General features: G+C 21.9%; 1 protein-coding gene across 12 annotated transcripts in view; it reads left to right on the forward strand.

The window, feature by feature from the left end:
* LOC129614490 (neurexin-1) overlaps positions 1-25,190 on the forward strand; it is a 298,435-nt gene that overhangs the window by 258,171 nt on the left and 15,074 nt on the right. For 8 of the 12 annotated variants that reach the window (XM_055529111.1, XM_055529112.1, XM_055529107.1 and 5 more), the window contains 8 exons: positions 471-855; positions 942-1,318; positions 1,468-1,588; positions 17,872-18,019; positions 18,167-18,924; positions 18,991-19,341; positions 19,562-19,797; positions 24,658-24,967. In XM_055529111.1, coding sequence (XP_055385086.1) covers positions 471-855; positions 942-1,318; positions 1,468-1,588; positions 17,872-18,019; positions 18,167-18,924; positions 18,991-19,341; positions 19,562-19,797; positions 24,658-24,967 — 2,686 coding nt within the window. The remainder of the gene's footprint in view (positions 1-470; positions 856-941; positions 1,319-1,467; positions 1,589-17,871; positions 18,020-18,166; positions 18,925-18,990; positions 19,342-19,561; positions 19,798-24,657; positions 24,968-25,190) is intronic. The other 4 variants (XM_055529105.1, XM_055529110.1, XM_055529104.1 and 1 more) reach the window with 2 other exon arrangements.

The following is a 25,190-nucleotide window of genomic DNA, read 5'->3' on the forward strand; positions in this document are numbered from 1 at the left end:
GTGAGTATCATTTGAATTGAGCATTTTCTTTTGAAACACAATAATTCGTAATTTCGATTTACACTTCCCGATGTTTGAGAGAGAAAGAGAAAGGCAATATTAGTTTCTCTTCATCCTCTTCGACAAAATTCTATTGCAATATAATCGCATTCGGTATGTAAAGTTTAAACCAACCTTACGTCAACACAATAATGACAAAATTTTGACTTATTTCTAAGTATGCTGCCAAAATATATATACATAAGACAAAAAATGCTTGTGCTTTTTTATTTTAAGTCCGAAAATTTTAAATAATTTTTAATAAAATAGTCTAGATATTGCAAATCCGAATCTCTTTTCCCTTTCGAAAGAAACAACTTTAAAACAGAAAATGTTTAACTATCTATTGCAATATTTCGTTTTCGAAATATCACTTAATAATTCAAATCACAGAAATGTTTTTAATTTTTAAAATTTTTATATCTATATAGCCTGTTTTATTTGCTGTTGAATTATTAAACGGCCATATTTATATACATTTGGATTTGGGTTCCGGTGCTGTTAAAGTACGCGCCTCGAGACGTCGTGTAGATGATGGTGATTGGCATGATTTAAATTTGCGACGAAGTGGGCGTGATGGTAAAGTAAGTGTTGATGGTGTATGGAATGAATTTCGTACACCAGGTGATGCAACAATGCTTGAATTAGATGGTCAAATGTATGTTGGGGGTACTGGAGCTTCATATTCAAATATTAATTGGCCGTCAGCTATTTGGACAGCAACATTACGTCAAGGTTTTGTTGGTTGTTTAAGAGACTTACAACTAAGTAATAAAGCTGTTGATATTGCTGCGTATGCAAGAGCGCAGGATTCTGGTAATTTTTTATGAAAAGCTAAATAAGTAAACAATAACTTACTTTTTAAAAAAAAAAAAAAAATTTCCTTACGTACGAAATTGCAGCTGCTGTAAAACCTTCTTGTCATGTTCAATCAAACTTATGTAATGCAAATCAAAGCCCATGTATGAACGGTGGAATTTGTACTGAAGGATGGAATCGCGCCATATGCGATTGTTCAGCAACATTATATACAGGACCAACGTGCGGACGCGAATCTGCTACATTAGCATTTAATGGATCACAACATATGACAATATGGTTAGGTAATGGGCAAGGATCAAAAACGCAAACAGAAGAGCTAGTATTACGATTTAAAACAGCCCGGCCAGCTGGTTTACTTTTGATAACTAGTGCCGAATCAAATTCTCCAGATCGTTTAGAAATCGGTTTAGTAGCTGGTCGAATAAGGGCTAGTGTAAGATTAGCAGATCGTGAAAAGGTAATTAATTATTAGCTATATTATTATAGTTATTTATTACACTTTTTGTTTCATAATACATGTACATATTATATTTGCTATAAACATAAATAATATAATTTTTCTTACGATAAATAAAATGGTATAACAATTATTTGATGCATTTACAGAATTTACTAGCTGGTCAAACTGTATTAAATGACAACAATTGGCACACAATTCGTTTTTCAAGGAGAGCCTCTAATTTGAGGCTACAAGTCGACGGGGCTCCTCCCGTCAGGGGTATGTTATGTATGTATCATCAGCACATTATTATGCCCTATTACGTGTCGTGACGTGTCGTTTTAAGATCTAAAAAATTTAATAATATGAAAAAGAAAAAAGCAAAATAAAAGATTTAAAGAAGAAATCAGGATAAAGCTAAATATTAAATTCTTTTGAAAAAAGAAAATATATTATTTTGAAATAAAAAAAAAGAAAAATGAAAAATTTCTTTAAAAATAATTAAAAGATTATTTAAACGGAAAAGAAATTAAGGGACTTTGAAAGCAGAGATAAAATTTTAAAATAGGAGGAAAATAATTTTTTTTTTCCAAATTGATTCATAAAAATTTAAAATAATATTCAGGTTAAAACTAATTTATTTCTCTCTGTTAATTTAAATTTTTCGCTGTTAATTTAACAAAAATGATTTTAAAACTACATCACTTTAGAAGCAGTCAAGTTTTAATATTGAAATTTTACAATTATTTTGTACATTTGAATTGAAGAATCAATAAATTTCAATATTAATCTTGATTTGTTTCTAATATAAAATAAATATAATATTACTATAATTAAATAAATTTAAAATACAGTTTAATAAACTTATACAATTTCAAAAATAAAATATAAATTTAAATGTTTATTCATTAATAAAATTTTCACAGTCTTCATTTAATTGCTTATCATAATCGTTCAGTCGTTTTTTCAATGTTTTTTTTTGTATCGTTTTAACTTTGTTTTAATGTTAAATTTAAAATCATATTAACTTTTGTTATTGTTTCTTTTTCTTAACATTTTTATACTTGAATCATAGAATAGTGTTTTTTAACATTTCAATTGATTTTAAATAGCACACTCAAAAAATTGCCGTTCATATTCATAAATGATTTTTGCTGTTTTTTCCCCCGTTTTGCCAATCATAAAATTATTGTGTTTAACAGTTTAATAATAATGTTATAATAACATTTTTATAGACACAAAAATTTTGCACCAATTAACAGCTATTAAGATGGCATGCCTAGTTTTTTCCACAATATTTCTTTAAAAATGTCTGTTTCGATATAGTACCAATTGCAAGTTGTATATCTTAATGACAAAAATCTTAATGAGAAAAAATTTATAAATGTTTTGTATTTGTGTAGGTGATTAACTAAATCAAATGAGGTGTTTATAATGAAAAAGGGTAACAATAAGTAATTTAAGGATAAAATGATGAACGTGTTTCATTTTGAGTAATTTGTAAATAATTAATGTCGTAAAAAATTGACTTTAAAAAAAGTAGAAAGAAAAAGTCTTTGTGGTCAACTTAATAGAAATTATACAAATAAAACAAAAGTTTGGATCACAAACCAATTTTTAAATATGCCCGATTTTAATATTTAAATTTCATTTATATCAATTAAGATTAAACGTATATATATATGTATGTTTAAATCATGATGATAAAATATTATATTTTTGCGATCAAATTGGAATTTTTCTGTTCATTCCCTTATTATCCTAAATTATTCCCTTATAATCGAATTTTATTTTAAATATTATTATATTATTTCATTTTCAATAAAAACATTTGTTCAAAATGCTTCATCACGTTAAAAATAAAAATTTTAGCCATATTTTTCTAAATTTTATGCAACGCTTTTGTTATGTTTGTTATAATTTCATTTGACAGGTAGTTTAGCACCTCTTAAACATGAATGAACATTATGCCAAAATACGACTTAATAAAGTAATATAGCTCTAACTTGCAAACCTATCGAAAGTTGAAATTAATTTGAATATTTTCGAATAAATGTGTTCTATTATACATATCTAAGGTGGAGAAACGTTAAAAAATTGTATACTCATATAAGTTCGGAGTCTTATTCATATAAAATTTAATTAATGGCTGCCTTTATAATAATTATAACAGAAATTGGGGTTTAATCTGAAACACGAATCATTGAAAGATATAGTGATATAAAAGATATCGTAAAAAGTTAGATATTATTATAGCCCAGGCAGATATGTAATTTTTAGTTTTGCAATTACTGCTTGTTCGTAAAAACGTTACGCCAATTCAACTCGATTGCACTAGCTAAAACTTGCAATCAGTTTGTAAAAAACTACAAACTCTTTGATTGCTTTTATTCAATCGTACAGTTGTATGTGTGCGCGCTTGTATATAAATCTATAGAATCAGAAAATAGAGCAATCAAACAGTTGCAAAACTAAAATAATTGCATATAGCACTTATTGTTATTAACAAAAAACAATCCGATTTTAATAAATTTTTTTAAAAATACTTAAGACAAAAATATCACCAAATAGTGATACGTTTTTCAGTTTAAGTTTCCTCATTCAAATGAAAGTTGAAAAACACTTATAATTAATTTATTTTATGTATAAAGAAAAATAAAAATTATTTTGTAAAACATTTTTAAAGTAAAAATACTAATAATCAGTTGAAATTTTAAAATTTATTATGTAGTTAAATTTGATAATATAATACTCGTATCGTAATAATGATTATACTTTTCTTTTAATAATAATTACAATAAAATATTATGCGACTAGATCACTTAAAATTTTTTGATCACACTATTCGATTATGATAACGTTGAAGGAAGTTTTCTGTGTGTAAAATCATAATAATTTTTTTTACATATATACGTGTATATTTGTTTTTGTTTATTTTTTTAATTTATTTACAATTTTTTTTGTATTTCACTATTATTTTTTTTTGATTACTTTAGTTTTGTCATTTTTTGCATAATTTAAATTTTTTTTTTAAATTATAAAATGTAAAAATTAATTAAATCCAAATTTAAATTCGTATAAACAACTCGGAATTTATTAAAAATTTTTATTTTTTTTTTTAAATTTATTCTACTATTTATATAACAATATATTATTTAACATGATTATTACTTTGTTTTCGTTATTTATTTTTAATTTTTCTCTTCTTTCACATATTGTTTGACATTTTTTACATTACATAATTATAACATTATTTTATATGTTTTTTCTTTGTATCTTTCTCTCTCTTTCTATATAAACTATTTTTGTAATATTTTAATTTCTCATACTTCTTCTTTATATCAATTAAAAATAACAGTAAATATATATAAATAATAACAGTGAAAAAATTAAAATTTATATATACTTGTGGTTTTCTTTTTATATTACCATTATAAATAATAAATATATTAAAAAATAAAATATAAAATATTAAATACGAAGAAAAACAAAAAATTTTTAAAATAATATTATTTTTTTTTTATTTTTAAACATCTAATTGTCGTGTAACTCTTTGTGATTTCCTTCTTTTTTAAAAAATTTTTAAATATTACAAAATTTTTTGTTCCTTTTTTTTAATTTTGTACAAGTTAACAAATTTATTCATACTTTCAACAACATTTTACTATTGTACTATTCAATTTCATATCAACTCTTAAGATATATAATATATACATATATATATATATATTTCTTTTTAATATTAATTTATATGTTACAACTACAAAGAAAAATGTCACACAAAAATGTTTTTTTTTCTTGATTTATTTTATTTTTACGGTTAATTTATTCTTTATACTTGTGAAATGTCATCCTTATGTTACGTACTTTATTGTTTTATATTTAAATTTCTTATTTTATTTTTTTTTTTTTGCAATTATAATATTATTATATTCATTTCATATAAGTTAATTTTTTTGGAGTTTACTATAAGCAGATAATGGAACCTCAAAATATTTTTATAATTTTAAAAAAAGTAATGCTAAAACCTACAATTTTAAAACGAGTTTTCGGTGGGAACGCACTTCTCCGTGGTAGGGGAGTCTAAATAAACTTTTTTTAGCAACTTGTTGGTCTGTCTGTCTTTGTGTGCACGCGCGTATCTTGAGTTCGGCTGAACCGATTTTCATGAAATTTTATATATAATTTTCTTTTGGCTATGTCACGAATTGATCAACTTTTGTGATCGGGCGTTGGGGTGTCAAAACAATGAACATATAAATTTTTTGCAAGAAAGCGAACTAGGGACCGAAGCTTACATTTTATCATATTTATGGAACTAATTGAAGCAATTTTTTTAAATATTTGAGTTCTGATTATTACAGAAACTAACTACCGAGCATTTCAGAGAATTCGGATGGCACAAAGCAAAACTCTACTAAGAGCCAAATTTACATTTTTTTAGATATGTTAACTTAAAGCTTATTAACGCTTTAAAAAAAAATTGTAAAGAAGTATTTAACAGGTACTTTTATAATATTCTGTAACACTTTCACCTATACAATATACTCATTGCGGTCGATTGTAGGCTGATCACATCAACTTTTTTTAATACTGGATGTGAGCTCATCGCATCTCGTAAAATTTCTCCTACGTATGGGTAATTTATTTGTCTTCTTTTCCCCAATAATTTCTAAATTATTTAATTATTATTAGTCCATATGATTAAAATATGGATTTAAACTTTTTTAGTATTCTCATCAATAAATTTATATTTTATCAATATTCACACATTTGTTAAAATTGGATAATGTTATCCAATAGGTAGATATATCATTTTGTACAGACAATTTTTTAAAAATATTAAAATATTTTTTAACTCAAAAACATGAATTATAAATTAAATCTTTTAAATGAACTTTCTTAGTAAATGAACTGATTTTAAAAATACTTTAAAACCGTAAAAATTTCACTTTATTTTAATATAATAGCAATATTATTAAAATATAGGTTATTTTTTTAGTATGTTAGTATAAAATATTAAACAAATTAGATACCGATTTTAAAAGGTTCGATCAAGCTAGATCAAGGTACTGAACTATTTTTAAAAACTAGCTTTTCAAAAAAGCATACCATTATCTGCCAAAGGGTCTCGTATATTTTTTGATTTTTTTGTAGATGTTTTTTTTTTAATTTTTTTTTTTTGTTAGTTTTGTTTATAATTTAAAATTTTTTTTTATATAAGTAATTTCCAAAATAAAAAATTTTTAAATTAAATTTAATTAAAAAAAAAAATCAATTTTGGAATAATTTTGTTAAAAGAGCGAGCAGGTTTCTTATGCTTTTAGTTAATAAAGTAACATAATAATCATAAAACAATTTCTTTTAAAAGTTCTATTTATTTTGTATACTTATTATATAAATATAAAAGTAAATCAAGTATTTATATTGTTGAATTCATTTTATAAACAATTTGAACATTTATTTAATAATATTAAAAGTAAACGAGAGTAATCTTTGAAAGTAGGCTTAAAATTTAATTTTTTTTTTAATTAGAAAATTACTAAAATTTTTGTTATATAATATTGTATTTAGATAAATATTATTCTTTTTTAAAATTTTTTCATTATTCGCAGTTCCAAATTCTTATAAATATTTTTCAATTTTAATTTGAAATTTATAGATTTTTGAAATTTGAAATCCTACTTTTTTTTTGTTGTTCATCAAAAATTTACTTTTGAATAAATTCAAAATTTTTCTTGTATTAAACATCATTGTAATATTGGATTAAATTTTTTATGATGCACTTGAATAAAATACTTTGTAAAGTATAAAATGACTTAAATTAAATTACGTACTCAATTTAAATCTACAAATTACTCAAATATTATAATGAGTAATCAATAATATTTACCACCGAGCTGAAATAAAGTATCTGTGAAATATTTTACGTAAAATAAAATATTTTAAAAGTAATGTTTAATTTCTCATTGAAAATAAAATATATAAAATAATTATACTAAAAATCACTAATATTATGATATTGTCTATAACTGTATTACAATAATGGCCAACACCTGAGTTAAGCTCACCAAATTTTCACAAATGATATTATAGAAGCAAATGCTGAAACCCTATTTAAATTGAATGTGGTTAAGGCAGTGTTTGATGTTCTCGGAATTTTTTAACACCTTGTAGTAATAGTTATACAACTTGGTCATAACTTAGAAATTGTTGAATGTTTTGGCTAGATCTTAGAGATTAGTCTACCTCCAGTATAGAAATTTCAAACAAGCACATTTTTTATTAAGACACTTATATTTAATAAGTCTATTATAATTATTCTTGACTTGTTGGGCAGGTAACTACCACACATCTTCGAAAGTCATTTTCTCGTATATAACGGAAACTATTGAAATTACAGTGCTGAAATTTTGCATAAACGAATATGGTACCATTGCCATTATTTTTAATAAAATTTCCTTGATATAATATAAATGTATGTGGTAACAGCCAATTATGTATAAAATCATAATGCATATAAAAACCTTGAGTATGTGTAAATCAGTGTGGCAATGAACATAGACAGCACTCAAAATCATTCGTTCGTAAGAGTATAACAAACCTACCTGTTTTCGTTTTTAAATCAAATCATCTAATATAATATTTTGAATGTATTGTACATTTATAACGTCTGTACCGTACGTTTATAATTGAGAATTATTATATAATATGGGAAGTATTAATCTTAGTTAGTCTTTTTATTGATATTAATGGTTTAATACACACCTTATAAACATTTTATTCTTTTATATTGGAAATTCAACTCTAACTAGTAAAAAATTATATTTTATTTTAATAACAGGCTTCCATTTAAAATTTTTCAATAAAAGAACAAAATTAAAGCATTTCATATATATATATGTATATGTATATCTGGACACAAAATTAAATTAGGTGTACCATAAATAATTTTATAAAAATTAAATATACACATATTTCATTTTTTAATCTAAATTAAAATATTTTATGTTCGTGGTTTTTTAAAATTGAATGAATAAATTATAATATTATAATATTTAAATAAATTAATTTACCGAAAAATTTTATTCAAGTGCATTCAATTTTAGATTATATTTTATTAAATTATATTATTATCGAGAAATCAGTGCCATCAAAATTTAATAAATCATTTTTAAAACAAATTTTATTATAAAAAAAAAAATTTTTTTTAATTTTTGGATTTCATTATTATATTCTAATTATTATTGTTATTATCCATATATACATTTATATTTAAAACCATTAAAATCATATATAATTTTTTTTTTTGTTAGAATTTTTATAGTAGGAAAATAAATTTTTTTTTTATTGTATCAGTAGAACCATAAATATTTGAATTATATATATATATATAAAAAATAAAACATGTCATTTCTATTTTAACATTTTATTCATTGTAAATCATTTGAAAATTAATTAATATTTTCAACTTTAATTTTTAAAAGAAATAACCAGAAAAATATTTACCTAAATAACCATGAATTTTATTTTTTTTTTTGTTTTTATTCTATATTACATACATATAAATACATGTACATATATATATGTACATATATGTGTAACTGTAGTATGTATGTATATATATTTTATGCCAAAGTAAACCAATACCAAAAAACAAAAAAATTACAATATTTTTAATTAAATAATTTCTCCAATTTATATTTATTTATTGTTTATATATAATATTATTGATGTTTATATAAAAATTTCTAACATCTATATATATATACATATTATATTGGTTCCGAAAACATTATAAAACCTGTTAAAATTTTCTACATATATAAACCTATTCATATATAAAGCAATATATTATTATTATATAATATACCATTGTGCATATACATACGTCATAAATGTTTATAATTTTCCTATATAATAATATTGGAGATTTCAACAATTTTTGTTTATTTTTTTATAATGAAAATCATTTAAAAAAAATTATCAATTTATATTTAAAAATATTTTTCATAATTTCATAGCTATGAAAATATTCTATATATAACACATTATAAACATTATAACATACATTATGTGTTATTTTATTATTAAAATTAATTTTGTATAATATATTTTACATAATATAAAATTCCATTTTTAAATTCCGCTTTAAATGTTTGTTTTAGAAACAAAAGAAAAAAAAAGATAAGACAGAAATGAAACATGAGCCAGAATTATATTATTATATAAGTGGTATATTCGAATAATAATTTTTTTTTTTAAATTAATCTTTAGGAATTTCTTGTGTTATATTATTATTAATTATTATTATTATTATTCAATTAATTTAATACGTATTACACACATAATACAATTACATATTTGAAATTAAATATACATAAACTATTCAAAGAATATATTATATAATTAATATAAAAATAAAAATTTCACACAATTAAATTCATTATTATTGAAATAATAAAAATAAAAGTGCTAGGACCAAAGTTTATACAAATTTAAATTAATTTTTAATTCATTTCAATCCTTATTTCAAATTCAATTAATACTCTGACTATTTAGAAAAAAAAAATATTACAATGTAATTTTTTTAATTTGCTCGTACCTTACATAAGTTTTCATATTATGCTCTCAATAAAAATACCGACTCTTTTCAGAGATTATTGATTTTTCTGTCACAAAAATTTCTATAATTAATTGAAATTTAGAACTGTCCACTCCATTTTAATGAGAATAAAAATAAAAAGAAGAATTTAATAAGAAAATATGGGAATAAATTAATAGTATAACAATTTTAAGAATATAACAAACGTATTTTTTTCCATTATATAGTATATAAAAAGACATGGCTAAAGATCATTTAAAATTTAGGCTTACCTGCCAATTTTGGCGTTATATCATAAAAAATGCTTTATCTTTACATAAATACAAAGCATTTCGTTATATTATTTGCACAATATCTTCAAAGTTGCAGTATATTAACTTCCCATTTTATAACTAAGTGCACATTTGTCCAAAAGAATTTTCTCAAAATTATGTTTCGGTATATCGACTAGAGTCAAAAATATAATGCAATGTGATATTTATTTAATTTTTTTAAAATTTAAAATTCAAAAAAAATCATTTTATTAATATTATTCGATCCCATTTTTTTATAATTGGAATCTTATAAAAAAACAATAATATTATTTTATTATACACAAAATATCTATTCGAAGACGATATAAGTTTTTCCATTTTTAAAATAAATTTTAGTTTAATAGTAATTTATAATTCACACAAAAAATACTTGGCATGTAAAGCGTAATTCATAAATAAAATAATTTAGCGACATATTTGAATTTAGTTTATAAAATTATAGTTTTTTCTTTGTAAGTAACCTTTATAATTTTTAATAATAAGTAAGTATAGTCTATATAGATTTAGAATTTATAATAATTTCAATCAATACAAAAGGAACTTTATAAAAAGTAGGAAATGTAAACTTTGTTTGAAATAGTAAAATCTTTATGAAAAACTATAACAAGAAAGTAACTTGCAATAATGGCTTTTTCGAATATAAATTTAACACAAATAATTGCTTCCTGCAACATTGCTTTTCACCGTAAAATATACTTTTATTCTCATCTGCCTTACATACAAAGTAAGAGTCTTATATTACGAAAGCGATAATCTTGTGTCGTTTATTACTTTTGAATCATTTAACGATTCTATTAAAGACAGTATATAAATTCATTGCTATCAAAAATTATATAAAAATTATATATAAATAAAGCAATTAGCAATCCAATTGAAAAAGCTAAGCCAAAAAAATTAAAAAAGGAAAATCAAAATCAAATATTCAATTTCCAATTTTAAAACTTAACTTCTCTAACTAAAACGTGTTTGTTCACAAGCTTGATTTAAAAAACTGTATGTTTTTTATTTTAAATGTAGTACTTATACGATTTCCAAAAAAAATCTCATTCTTTATAATCTTTTTAAAAATTACATTAGTAAGGCTAATGGTAAAGTACGAGATTTATAAGAAAAAACTGCAATTAGTTGCACATTACTTGCCTTGAAATACATAAGCATTTATAAAAAATTTAATTAAAATTTAAAGACTAAAGAACCTAAGAGATGTTTTGTAAAGTTCCCAATTTCCAAGCATATAACTTCGTTTGATAATAACAACATTTTATGTTCTCATTTGGGTATATTGCTTTCCAATATTTTCTAATATTGTTATATATTAATATATCATAATTATTGCGCACTTTTAGGATGAGAACAAAAAATAGCATATTTAGTAAATTGATGAGCGATAATTTTTAATGACAGGAAATAGGAGAAAACATCAAAGGAATTTTCAGAAAGATCCATTCAAGTATAAAATTTCAGTTCTGCATTTTTAAAGGTGTAGAGCTTTTGTGAACAGAAGCACACTTGGATATACGAACCGACACCTGGTAAAGCACATTATTTTCCATCTTTTTTTTTTGAAAATGAGTTAAAAACAGTTCCTTTTGTCTTTTCAAATATTGAACTACAGGACGTAAGATTTTTTTTTCAGATTTAAGGATATAGATTCTTTACAATATAGTTATAGATTATTTAGAAAATTTTGAATAATATTAATTTATAGGTTAGAATTTTTTTTGTTTAAATAAAGGAAGATATTTAATTGTATAAAATTCTTAATGTTTCCTAAATTATGTTTCTTAAAATTCGGTTTGCTATTAACACTTTCAATAAATACAAAAATTTCAAATAAAATATTAAAGAAAATATCTTCTTTTTTAGATCACTAATATCTTTAATATCATAAATATTATTAATTTGTTAGCATTTTTAGTAATTCTCGTACTAGTTTCTCCATATCTAAATACATATAATATATTATATACATGAACTTTATACTCTATTCCATATTATACAACAATCTATAATCATTAAAAAATCATTCTCTTCCACCGCATAATGAATATGTAAATATAAACCTATACTATAATTCTTTAAATGAATATCTGAACTATAACTACTCTAACAAAGTTACTGTATTTATAACAAAGAACACTATGAACCTGCTGTGATATAATTTTTTAGTACATAGATAAAATAGAAATAAAATAATAATTAAATTAAAATAAGAATTTTTTTTAATTTTTTTTTTCGTTTTTATTTATTTTTGTATTAAATTTTATTTATTAAGTGTTGTAATTACTATTGAAAAAGAAAAAAATAAAATATTATAAATTTATTTAAAATAAAAAAAAAAACTTATTATACAGTTAAGAAAAAATTTACTTAAAAAATTGTGTTTAAAATAACCAAATTATGTTAGCCAAATATCTTTCTAATTCGCTGTAGAAAATCAAATCAAGATACCAACATGTAATATATACTATCTATATATTATATAAAATGTATATGATTTTAAAATAACAACAATTTCTAAAACATTTTGAGGACGCATTTTACTATAAAATAATGTATACAAAAATAAAAGAACTATAATAATATATATGAGAAAATTAAGGATTTAAAAGCTTTGAAAAACAAATAGAAGAAAAAAATAATATGTAAACTATACGTGAATGAAGGATAAAAGAATGAAAACAGGATCAAAATAAAATAATGAGAAAAAAAAAATAATTAAATTGCGAGCGTCAGGGCGCTACTTTATTTGCACCAAAAATTTTTATTTTCGTTATAAATTTTTATTTTGAATATCCTCAAAAAAAAAAAAAAATAATAATAAAATTCCCCTTTTTCTTAATTATTCTTAAAAAAAAAAAAAATAAAATAAAATTTCAAATTAGCCGCATGATATAAATTTTAATAGAAATTGCACGTTATTTTGTATTATACATTAGATATATGTATGTGTGTACGTTTGTGTATAATACAATATTTTTATGCCTGTTTTAAATGTGTTTTAGTCACATGATTATTATTCTTGCTTTAATAACATTCGCTCATTCAATACTCATACACTAATTTTTTTTTTTCTATTAATAAATCGCATTATTCATAAATAATCACACATATTCAAAGTAGTAGACTTTTTAATGAAAGTGAAAATAGAAAAAAAAAAGAAAAAGTAACAAAACGACGAATAAAAGCAGTTAAAAAACTTACCGGTTAGGGTTTTATTTTATTTTTTTTCTTGCTGTCATATTTAAATTTTCTCTACACTTTATTTTATGCAAACCATTAAATTTCCATATTAATTTATTAATGAACCGTTAATTGAGTCAAATATGAAACTTGAACAATTTTCCAAAGAAATAAGTGTAGTATGAAAATAAGTGTCTCGTGCCATAGCGAAAAGGAAAAAACGAAAAACAAAAATTCCATTTAATTAAATGCATAAAGTAGAAAACGATGACAACGATACTTTTATTGTTCGAATATCCTTTTGAAAAAAATTAAAAGGATTTTTTAAATTACTTTATTGCGTGATTATTTTTTTTTTGTCATACAAATACCTAAGTATTTTTTATTTTCATGTATATACATAAGTAAAATATATACTTAAATAAATTATACTTAAATAAACTGTTAGATTATGACAAAACAAATTTTGTTTTCAAATGCATACTTATATTTATAAAGTAAAATGAGTAATAAAGGAATATTTTTATGTAAGTACGTGGAACGTTTACCTTATAGCATGAGATTAAATTCTGAAAAATAAGGTTTTAAATCACATCTTCATGCAACTAATTTTCTTAAAAAAATGTATCCTATGTGTATAGTATATTTGTGCCTATATAACTTTGCGTTATAATCAATACTCTTAATACATTTCAGCTCTCTTGTTGTTAAAAATTTATTGAAATTTATATCATTTCTAAAAGCGTATACATATGTATCTCAAAACGTAAAATATTAGTTGAAAATTCTCTGTCTTTTGAAAAAAAAATTTTCAACCACAATCAGGGTGCTCGTTGTGCTGTTAAAAAAAGCGAAACTTTCAAGTTCTTAATAAAAGAAACTTAGAAACTGTACAACGTTCCAAAAGGCTACCCAATTTTTCGTACATACACTATTATCGAAATTTTGAAAAAAACGTTAATTGTGACTGGTTGAGTTTTGTGAAAAATTACAAATATACAAACAAAATTACATAAAAATACAGAAACTTTAATTTGAGTTTCTCACAGAGTAGATATTTCACTTCAAACCAACTACTTTAAACTAAATCAAAATATTTTGCCGAAATGGCAGCCCTTATCACAATCCGTATCATACTTAACTGTTTTGAAACAAAAATGTTGCGAACTTGAAATATATAGATCATTTATTTAACTGATAAAATTTATTTTTCAAATTTTTCTAACATTAAATTAAAAATAATAAGGTTCACAGTTTTTTTCAAAATTGCTATTCTTGTTACTTCTTTTTTTAACTATTACATAATATTAAATTAGTACAAAATTAAAAATTAAAATACGTGTATATATGTTACATATGTAAAAATATTTAAATATATTATAAAAAGATCACTTTTATTTTTAAGGCATGCGATAAAAACTCTGTATATAGCACACAATTTAGTCAAGTATTTTTCTTAAGATACATGTATTATAAGACTTGCACATGAAAATTGTAATCATATAATAATGTGTATATATTTTTGTATATATTGCTAAATAATATTAATTTATATCATATAATATTTGTATAATGTAAATAAATATACATGTATGTATATCATAATGTATTTACATGCATTGATAAATTTTAAAATTTTAATGTTATATTCCCTATACGAAAATTAAAAAAATTGCATAAGCAAAAATTTTTTTTTTAATTATTTTCATATTGATTTTACGTTTTTTAATGAAAAATCTTGAACACATATTTTTTGTACATAATGTTTGTATATAAAAAAAAAAAAATTATGGCAAAAATTTTTTTCTAAGAATCTTATTTAAAATTATTTCAATTATAAAATTGATTTTTTTAAATTGCAACAAGAAAAATTTCCTTTTTCGCTTAAAAAAACGTAAAACCAATATAAAATTAATGAAATTTACGCTTACATTTTTGTTCACGCTTAACAATATTAAGTTGCTAAAGCTCAAATTATAATTCTAAAAAAATTTAATGTCATAATGTTTTATTTATGGTTAAAAACAATTAGAGCAAACTGTATTTTTGGCAAAATACCGTTGTTATAACAAAAAAATTTGAGTGAACAATTTTGTTCATTCTCAGTCAAATTATAGCTAGCGATTTTAAAAAAAAACCTTTGTTTTAGCATTGCTGCCGATGACAATGAATTTAATTTTTAAACAATGAAAAACATCTAACAGAAATAGACTAATAAAATATAAAATAAATTTTATTTGGAAGAGTTCAATTTTAAACTCCCTATTTTCATTTTTTAACAATCTTGTGATAGTTTCTAATTTTATAGTAAAAATATTTTAAAATTGTATTAAATATTGTCGTACAATGTGTGTATACAAATCAAACTATTCTAAAATTTCGTTGCATCCCCTCACATTTTTGTAAGAAAATTAAATTTGCTATTAATGACAAAAATGAATGATATTTAAATTAAATTAATTGAAATTTATTTAATTATTGTAAAAATTTGATAAACTACAATATTATATATCTAGCATGTAATAACAAACAATTATTAATTGACATTTGAAAATTTTTTTAGGAAATGCATGTCATTTAAATAAAAATGACATGCATTTTATATAAAATGCATGTCATTTAAATTTAATGAAAATTATTTTATTAATTAACATTTTTTTTTGTTTTATTTTACTATTTTTTATTAAATGCTATTTTTTTCATTGACTAATTATTTTTTTCTATAATTTTCTGCTCCTGTTTTTAACTTTATTCATTATTCTTTATTCTTTTTTATTTATATTTTTCTTTACATATTTATTTAATTATTTATATTAATTTAATATTTATTTTCTTTTATGAAAATAATAAAAAACACACGGAACGTCTTATAATATATATTTAATTCATTAAAAAAGAAAAAAAAAATCACTTTTCACTTTTGATGATTAAATATTAATTATTAATAATGCAATATTTTAATGAAACTATGTTAGAGAGCAACTTATATATATATATCAAGTATTTTACTAGAACATTTGCACGAGAAAAATAATTTTGAACGAAATTATTATTGGTTATAAATAGCTAATATTATTCAAATTTTATAAAAAAATTAAAATCTTATTGAAATGATAATTGATTCTGAAATTGCGAGTTACATTTATTTACTGTTTTAAACAATTTTGAGTTAATCCTTTATAACAAATACTAATGCAATAGTATTTGTAATTAAAAATTTTCAATCTGAAAAAAATTAAGTGTACAAAGCTAAAACATGAAAATTAAACAAAATATTTTAAAATTTCTACTGAAATAAATCTGCAAGTTATAAGTATTCGCTTGTAACTAAATCAAAAATGTTAAAAAATTGTAGTATACACTCTGCATGAGCTATTTAGTTCATAATAAACTTATGATATACATGTGTCATGAGTCTAATATTAATTAATTTAAGATTGAAATTTTCAAAGTCTTCCTTTAATGTTGAACATTAGAAATATTATGTTTTATTTAGTTTTCGCGTTCTCTACAACTTCTCTTATCTTTCTTATACTCATTCTAACACTAAGATTTCATATAGAAATTGTACAGAAAGTTATTAAAAAGGAAAAATAATCAAATAATTCTCACTTAACAGCGAAAAACAAACGAATTCAAAACAAAAAGTCACAAAATTGCTTATAAAAATATAGGCTTTGCCGATTCTGTTACGTTTGAGTTATATAATAGCCAATAAACTGACTTCATCGCTATATAGTTTTATATGGTTCATTTTCAAATATAACACTTCCATTATGTGGTTTTTAACAGTTATATAAATTTGACTTGCCGTTTAATGCAGTATATTTAAAAATTGATGTCTGTTTCTCATTAATTGCGTCAAAATAATTTTTCTCAATTAATTTCTAGTTTGCAATAATTATATAAATTATTATTATAACGAGCACCAATTTTTTTTTTTCTGAAACATAAAAAAAATAAGAGTGATAATCAGTATTTTATACAAGTACATTACATAAATATTCATTTTTTTTTTAATAAATTTCAAAAATATAATATTTTTCTTTCTTTTTCTGTCAATCAAACTATTATTATTATATACTTTTTCGAGATATGTCAAAAAATTAATAAATGATATGAATAATTTTGCAAAAAAAAAAAATATTAATAATTTCCTATAAAGTATAAAAACTCACTTTGTTGTTTTTTTTATATATAAATATATATATATACATAAATATACTTAATTATATAAGAGAACAAAATTATATGATAATCAAAATAATTATTTAATCGTATGATATTTGCTTGCGTTTTTTTTTCTGTCACTATATATAATAAAATATAAATATTACTTTAAATACAAAATTATAATTTATTATCTATTAAGTAATTAAATTTAAACAAATACCAATAGAATCATTTTTTAGAAATGATTCTTAATTATTAAAGAAAATGGACAATTTTTACTGAAAATTTTAATTTAGCGGAAACGATATTGGGACGTCACAGTACAATGGAAATTCGTTCAATACACCTGGGTGGCTTATTTCATGCAGAAGAAGAAATTCAAATGACATCAACAATGTCAAATTTTGTTGGTCAAATGCAGGGATTCGTTTACAATGGTCATCGGTAAGTTTAAAAAAAAAAAGACAGAGAAGATCGTTAATTAATATAAAAACAAAAATCGCAAATGTTTAAATAAACTTTAGCTTAATAAATGTAAAATTTAGTAAAATCACAACCATTTAAAGTTAATGGCAATTTTTTACATTTTAGATATATTGATATTGTTAAAAGTCTTGGTCCAGAACTATCAACACTGCCGTCAACAACGTTCAAGTTAACAGCACGTTTCGTGAATTCACCGCCAGGTAATCCATATCATCAAGCAACATTCCGTTCCAAACACTCTTATGTTGGTTTACCAATACTAAAAGCATATCAAGCAATGTTCATAGATTTTCGTTTTAAAACGGTAGAGGCAAATGGATTATTATTGTATAATGGTGGTAGAAGAAACGATTTTGTTTGTATTGAACTTGTGAACGGTCATATTCATTATACATTTGATATGGGTGATGGACCAATAACAATGCGTGATAAATCAAGGATTCATATGAATGACAATAGATGGCATTCAATAAGTATTCGTAGGCCTGGACCAAAAACGCATACATTGGCTGTCGATGATACTTTAGAAATATTAACAGTACCTGGAAATAATTTACATCTAGAATTAGCTGGAATTTTATATATTGGTGGTGTATTTAAAGATATGTACGCAAAACTGCCAGCTGCAATAGCATCTAGATCTGGTTTTGAAGGTTGTTTAGCATCATTAGATCTTGGTGATACTTCACCATCATTGACTAGTGAAGCAGTTGTACCAAGTTCACTAGTTGTATCTGGTTGCGAAGGACCAACAAAATGTAGTCAAAATGCTTGTGCTAATCGTGGTATATGTGTTCAGCAATGGAATGCGTATGCTTGTGAATGTGATATGACATCATATACTGGACCAACATGTTATGACGGTAAATTTACTATTATTTAAAACATAATATTTACTCAGAGTTAACAATTTTGTTTTTATGTTTTAGAATCTATTGCATACGAATTCGGGCCCGGTAAAGGAATAATACAATACACATTTCCTGCTGGAAAACAACCAGATACTGAAGAAGATAATATTGCTTTAGGATTTATAACAACAAAATCAGATGCAGTACTTCTAAGAATTGAAAGTGGAAATTCTCAAGATTATATGGAATTAGAAATAGTTGAAGGGAATATATTTATGGTATATAATATTGGAACACATGATTTGCCATTAGGTGAAATCGGTACAAAAGTTAATGACAATAATTATCATGTTGTGAGATTTATGCGTTCTGGTGGAAACGCAACTTTACAATTAGATGATTATAATGTACAAAATGTTTACCCTCAAGGTAAAGAAAATTTAAAATTTTTTTTAGAAATATTTTAATTGTGTCTGTAGCGAAATAATCTTTACTTTAAATTATTTGAATTTCTCTCGATTGAAAACTTTAATGAGAAAAAAACCATAGTCAAAATGTTGTTATTGTTACAATTCTTAGATTTGTATCTCTGAAATATCTCAAAATAATCCACTTTTTCATTTAATTTTAAAATATATAATATTTTTAGGTCATCCGTCTACATCTTTTAATGCAATGTCAAATGTTCAAGTTGGTGGAAAATTCAGTCGTCAAGGACGTTATCGTATTGAAAGGCCATTTGTTGGTGTTATTGCTGGTCTATCAATTAACAAATTAAGAGTTTTGGATTTAGCAGCTGAAAGGGATCCACATATAACTACACGTGGAGATGTTCAATTGGTAACTGGAGTATTAGATAGATATGATCAGCAAAGAATGCAGCAGGTTAGGGGATTTAAAATAATTCCAAAAAAAACAATTCAAACAAAGAAAAAAATCAGACAAAAATGAAAAATAAAAGCTTTTTTTACAAAAAAAAAAAAAAAAAAAATTCAAAACATTTTTCAGCATTTTTCTTATATTAATTATTAAACTTTTTTCAAAAATATTATTTTGAAATTTAAATTATAAAAGCGTAAATTTCTCAGCATTTTGATATAACAATATTCAAAAACATTCAATAAGAAAAGAAATCGCTATTTTTAGTTTTGATAAACTTTAAATTCCTCATTCATCAGTATGTAACTGGATTTCTTTTCTTTCTATTTAAAATTTTTGTTTTTATAATTTCTAATACATTATGTATTTCATTTTCTATAATCTTTATTTTCTTTAATGTTATTTTTTAGTAATAATAATTTATTATTTTTTTTTTTATAATTGATTCTACATTTTCTTTTTCATAAATAATTATTAATATTATTGGTTCATTTCTATATTATTTTATTTTTCCTTTTATTTTTTTTTGTAAGTATTTCAAAAATATAAATGTGCTCGCATCTATGCATTTTTTTATTCTTTACATCTTCTATTTTTACCTTTACTTATGATAATATGCCTTAAATTTATTATAACATAATTGTAAATTTTTCTCAGTAAAATTATACTTACATTATTTAAAAATTATTCAAATTAAATACTATTTCATTTCTATAAATAATTGAAATCATGTTTTTCATTTATTAAAAAAATGAAGGAAAACTATAATTATATAAACAAAAAATTTTAAATCTAACATCATTAATATTCATAATGGAAATTCAATAAAAAAGCTCTGAAATATAAAACATTAAAATAAGGAGCAGAAAGAACGAAATACATATTTGAATACATTTCAACTAGTTAATAAAAAAAATTAGAAAATTAAGATGCAATTGATTAAAGACATAAAAAAATTTATTGGGTGTATGCAAGCAGAATGTTTATTAATTCTTAATTTCAACTATAGGATATCTCATATAGTTAAATAATTAGCTTAACTTAAATAGTTCACGTATGTATAGCTTTATTACATAGAATTAATTTTAACGTGTCTAAAACTTTGAGCTATTTTTTAAGACATTTTTGTATTTTGTAAATTTTTATGTAAATCGTTTTCGGAATAGTGGTAAGGTAATACCAATCAATTTGTATGGTACTACCTTTCTATTTCTGCAGAAATGAAAATCGAATTACATAGTAAGACCCCAATACCAAAAATTTGTCGTAAAATCAAAATTTGGTATTGAAAAAACAATCCTAATTAACTCGTTTGGTAATTCAGTTTTATTGACTGAAAATTATTCGTTTAGAAGTAATTTTAATACCTTAATGTTTTAATTTTCGTTTTGCTTCAAAATCTCTTATATTTCTACCTTGAAAGGAAAAAGTTGAAGCTTTGATAATCAAATATTTTTAGAATACATGTTCAAATAATTATAATTTTCCTTTTGCTTTAATATAAATGTAAAATGAAATTCTTCTTTATTATATAAATATATCTAAATTTTACTTTAATCATTTCTTTTTTTAATTTTTTTTTTTATAAAGAATTAATCGTTAATTTCAGTATTTAATACCATATTACAGAATATTAATTTATTTTGTAAATTTAAATGTATTTGATATCATTAAATTAATATTATATAATAATGTATTTATAAAAATTTCCTTATATTTTATGTTTTCATTATTGCTATATTAATTTTATATTATATAAATATTAATTCCGTATACTAAATGCATATACTTACTATACATTCCCGTATAATAGCCTATATTACCGATATTAGCCCTAAAATTTTTTATCAATTTAAAAAAAAAATAAAATACAGTATATTTATTATTATTTGTTTTTTTTTTCACATTTGTATATTTTGTAAATTTAAAATTAAATTTATTATAAAATTTAATAAGTGTAACGTGTTGTGCCTTTTAATTTTAAAAAGAAAAGTAAAGTTTATTTTTTTTACTCAATCAATTAGATAATCTTAACCGTATAATATGAGAGAAATTTATGAAATTTAATAATATAATTTTAAGAGTAAATATAAAAAATACATTTTTATAAAAGATTAATTAAATTGTTTGCGAAATCATTAACATATTGCTAATTTTAACTTTTTTTACTATGCCATATTATATAGAATATTGTATTTTATAAATGCATAAATAAAATATTAAATGTAAATTTCATTGCGAATAAATTTCCTTTCTGGAATTTCATTTGTGGCATGCGATTTTAAATACTTTTTTTTTTGTAAATTAAGATTAAAAATTTTTTCTGTAAATAAAGAAATTAATAAATTTGTTTTAGAAGAAGAGAAAAATAATTACAATAAAATTAATTACCTATTACAAATTTATAAAAATCAATTTAAAAGAACGAAATTGATTACATTTGTAACATAAATTATTGTATTAAAAAATCATAATAATTGAAACAAACAAATGCAAACTGAAAAGTTAAAAAGCGAAAAATATCAATAATATTAAAGTTATTTTTTTGTCTTTAAAACCAGCTGCAGTCAATGTTCAAAATCTAATATATAATTAATAGTTATATAATAACATATATCTATATATATATTTTATATAAAATTATTTTAAAATTAATTATATATTACATTATTTTAAAAGCAAACATAAATAAACAAAACAAATAAAATTAGAAGGACACTTGACACATTTATCAGGAATACAAAATTTTAAACATAACTATTTTATCATGTAAAAACTTTTTATTAATAAGTTTTATAAAATAAGCTTAATATTTTGATTTTAATTAACAAATTTTTAAAATCTTTTTGTTAATTTATTTTTTTTTTCTTTATTATTTTTAAACAGAATATAAAGGTACATTGCATACAATCAATACAAAACATACATAAACGCAGTGTTCTTAGTTCGAAGATAATATTATTGTTTCGTGTGATTTGAAATGAAGACTATTTTATACTTATATTAGAACTAGTTTTGAAAAAAGTTGCGATATACTTAATATCATAAAAGTACTTAATTCAATAGGATTCGATTTTTCATATTTAAACCCATGTTTTTAGTTCAATCTGAACCAGGTATTCAAAAATTACAAATATTTCATTTTTAATACATATTATAATAGGCCAAATAAAGAAAAGTAATTTATTTTTATAACATTTAATAAAAGTTAGCAACCACAAACAAGTTTTAAATTAGGTCATTCAAATATTTTGTTTTTAATCCTTGAAAAACATAAATTTTCAAGAAATAATTTGATAGGTAGGAATTGATTTCAACAACCTTATTTTAAAATATTATATTAACTTATTTTAAAATATTTCCATAATTTTCATTGTTCCATGAATATTTAGTAATTACAAATGTCACAATAATTTATTGAAGTTCCTCAATTCTTTTAGAAGAATTTTATTCTTTAAAGGCTTGAAAAATGGTTTCGTGAATTAAATATATTAATTTTAAAGCTTAAAATTTCCATATGCATGAGCCTATATTTTTATTTAGATTTACTTTTTCTTCTAAATTTTTATATGCGAATTTTATTTGATTTTTAAGTGTATAACATTTAAAATTCAATGCCTATAAAAAGTAATAGAAATTTGAATATTTGCTCAATTATTATTGATTCTATTTTCAATTGCAATAAAATATAAAATAATTTTATATTCAATTATAAAATGAACGCATCAATAATATTTATTTTTAAAATAACTTATTTCCTGATGATAAAAGAATTTGGCGATTCTATGGAAATTGTAAAATAAGTTATTTGCGAAAAAGTCATTTTCGTTGAAACCATATAGAATCAATGAGGTTTTTTTAATAATTGATAATAATTTCTTTAATCAAACGAGAGTGTATTCTGTAATTTATTTTAAAAAATTAATCCTAGTCGAGCATCTCGCTTTTTTACTCACTTTTTTCACTTGCCAAGTAAAATAGCGAGATGGAGATATCAGGCCCTAAAGGCACATATGAATTTCAACAAAATTATCAATACAACAATAATTATAACACAACAAATACAAGGCACTACATCCACAATTTATTAACTTTTATTTCTATAACACTAATACCTTATATATATATATTGTATATTATATCTATATAAATGTTAAAATATTTATATAGAAACAACATTATTTATATTTTAATACCTTATACTCTTGTGATTTACAAATTTACATGTTTACATGTTGCAATTGAACTCAAAAAAAAAAAAAAATTAAAAAAAATGAATAAATTTTTTATTTTTAACATATTTTCATATTTCTATACTTTTATTGGTATTTTACCGTTTTCTATAATTGCACACATACTTTATTCATTAAATTTTATTGCACAATTAATATGTTAAAAATTTTACTTTAAAAAAAAATTTAAAAAATTACATACTTTCTTTCATTTATTCTATACTTGATTTTTAAAAAAAAATATATATATATATATTTTCTTTTTCTTTTTTTCTGAGTGTCCGAGTTATACATTTTTATACAAAAAATAAACAATTTTTATTAATTAATAAATTAATATATACATATATAATATTATTATTATTATCATTATTATCATATTAAAAGATGCATTAATTAAAGTTACATAATAAATAGTTTTATAAAATTAATTAATTTGCATCTGGCATGTTATAAAAATGAATATTTAATTAATTAATGAAATTTCTTTTTCTTTTTCGTTTTCTGTATTTTTTCTTTCCTTTTTTTTTTCTTTTATCTTTTTCTCCGCAATAATTTATTTTCGGACCCATTTTTTATTTTGATGAACTAAATTGGATATTCATAACATACCAAACAAAATTTTGATATTTAGACGCCTGCAAGTGGCTATTCTGGTGTTATGGATGATTTAATATTTTCTGGTGCCGGATCTGGTTGCCGTGGTGATGACGAAGACGAATGTACACCACCATTTGAATCGGGTAGTGGTGATGATTTAATAACACCAGTATATGTTCCACCAACAAAAACACCAACTGGTCAAAAAAGTGGAGCCGGTGAGAAAAATGCAGGCGAAAGTGGTGGTACTGAACGTACGTGTGACGATGAAGATTGCTTACACGGTTCTGGTGATTCTGGTGAAACAACTGAACAATTTACATCAACAACATCTAAAGGAGCAGGTAAGAATAATAAAAATATTTTTTTGGTTTTTCTTTTTTGTTTAAATAAATTTTAAAAATTTTTTAATTAGAAAATTTTTTAAAATCAAAAAGTAACTTTAATTGCTTGTATGCCAATAAATTAGATAAGTTCGAGAATAATAAGTTTTAATTTTATTGACAATAAAAAAAAAAACAATATTTTGACTACAAAATTAGTCTGAGTAGTTCCTTGTTTTTATGT

This window comes from Condylostylus longicornis, unplaced genomic scaffold, assembly GCF_029603195.1.
Source record: "Condylostylus longicornis isolate FDR11 unplaced genomic scaffold, ASM2960319v2 ptg000110l, whole genome shotgun sequence".
In the NCBI taxonomy this organism is placed as follows: Eukaryota; Metazoa; Arthropoda; class Insecta; order Diptera; family Dolichopodidae; genus Condylostylus; species Condylostylus longicornis.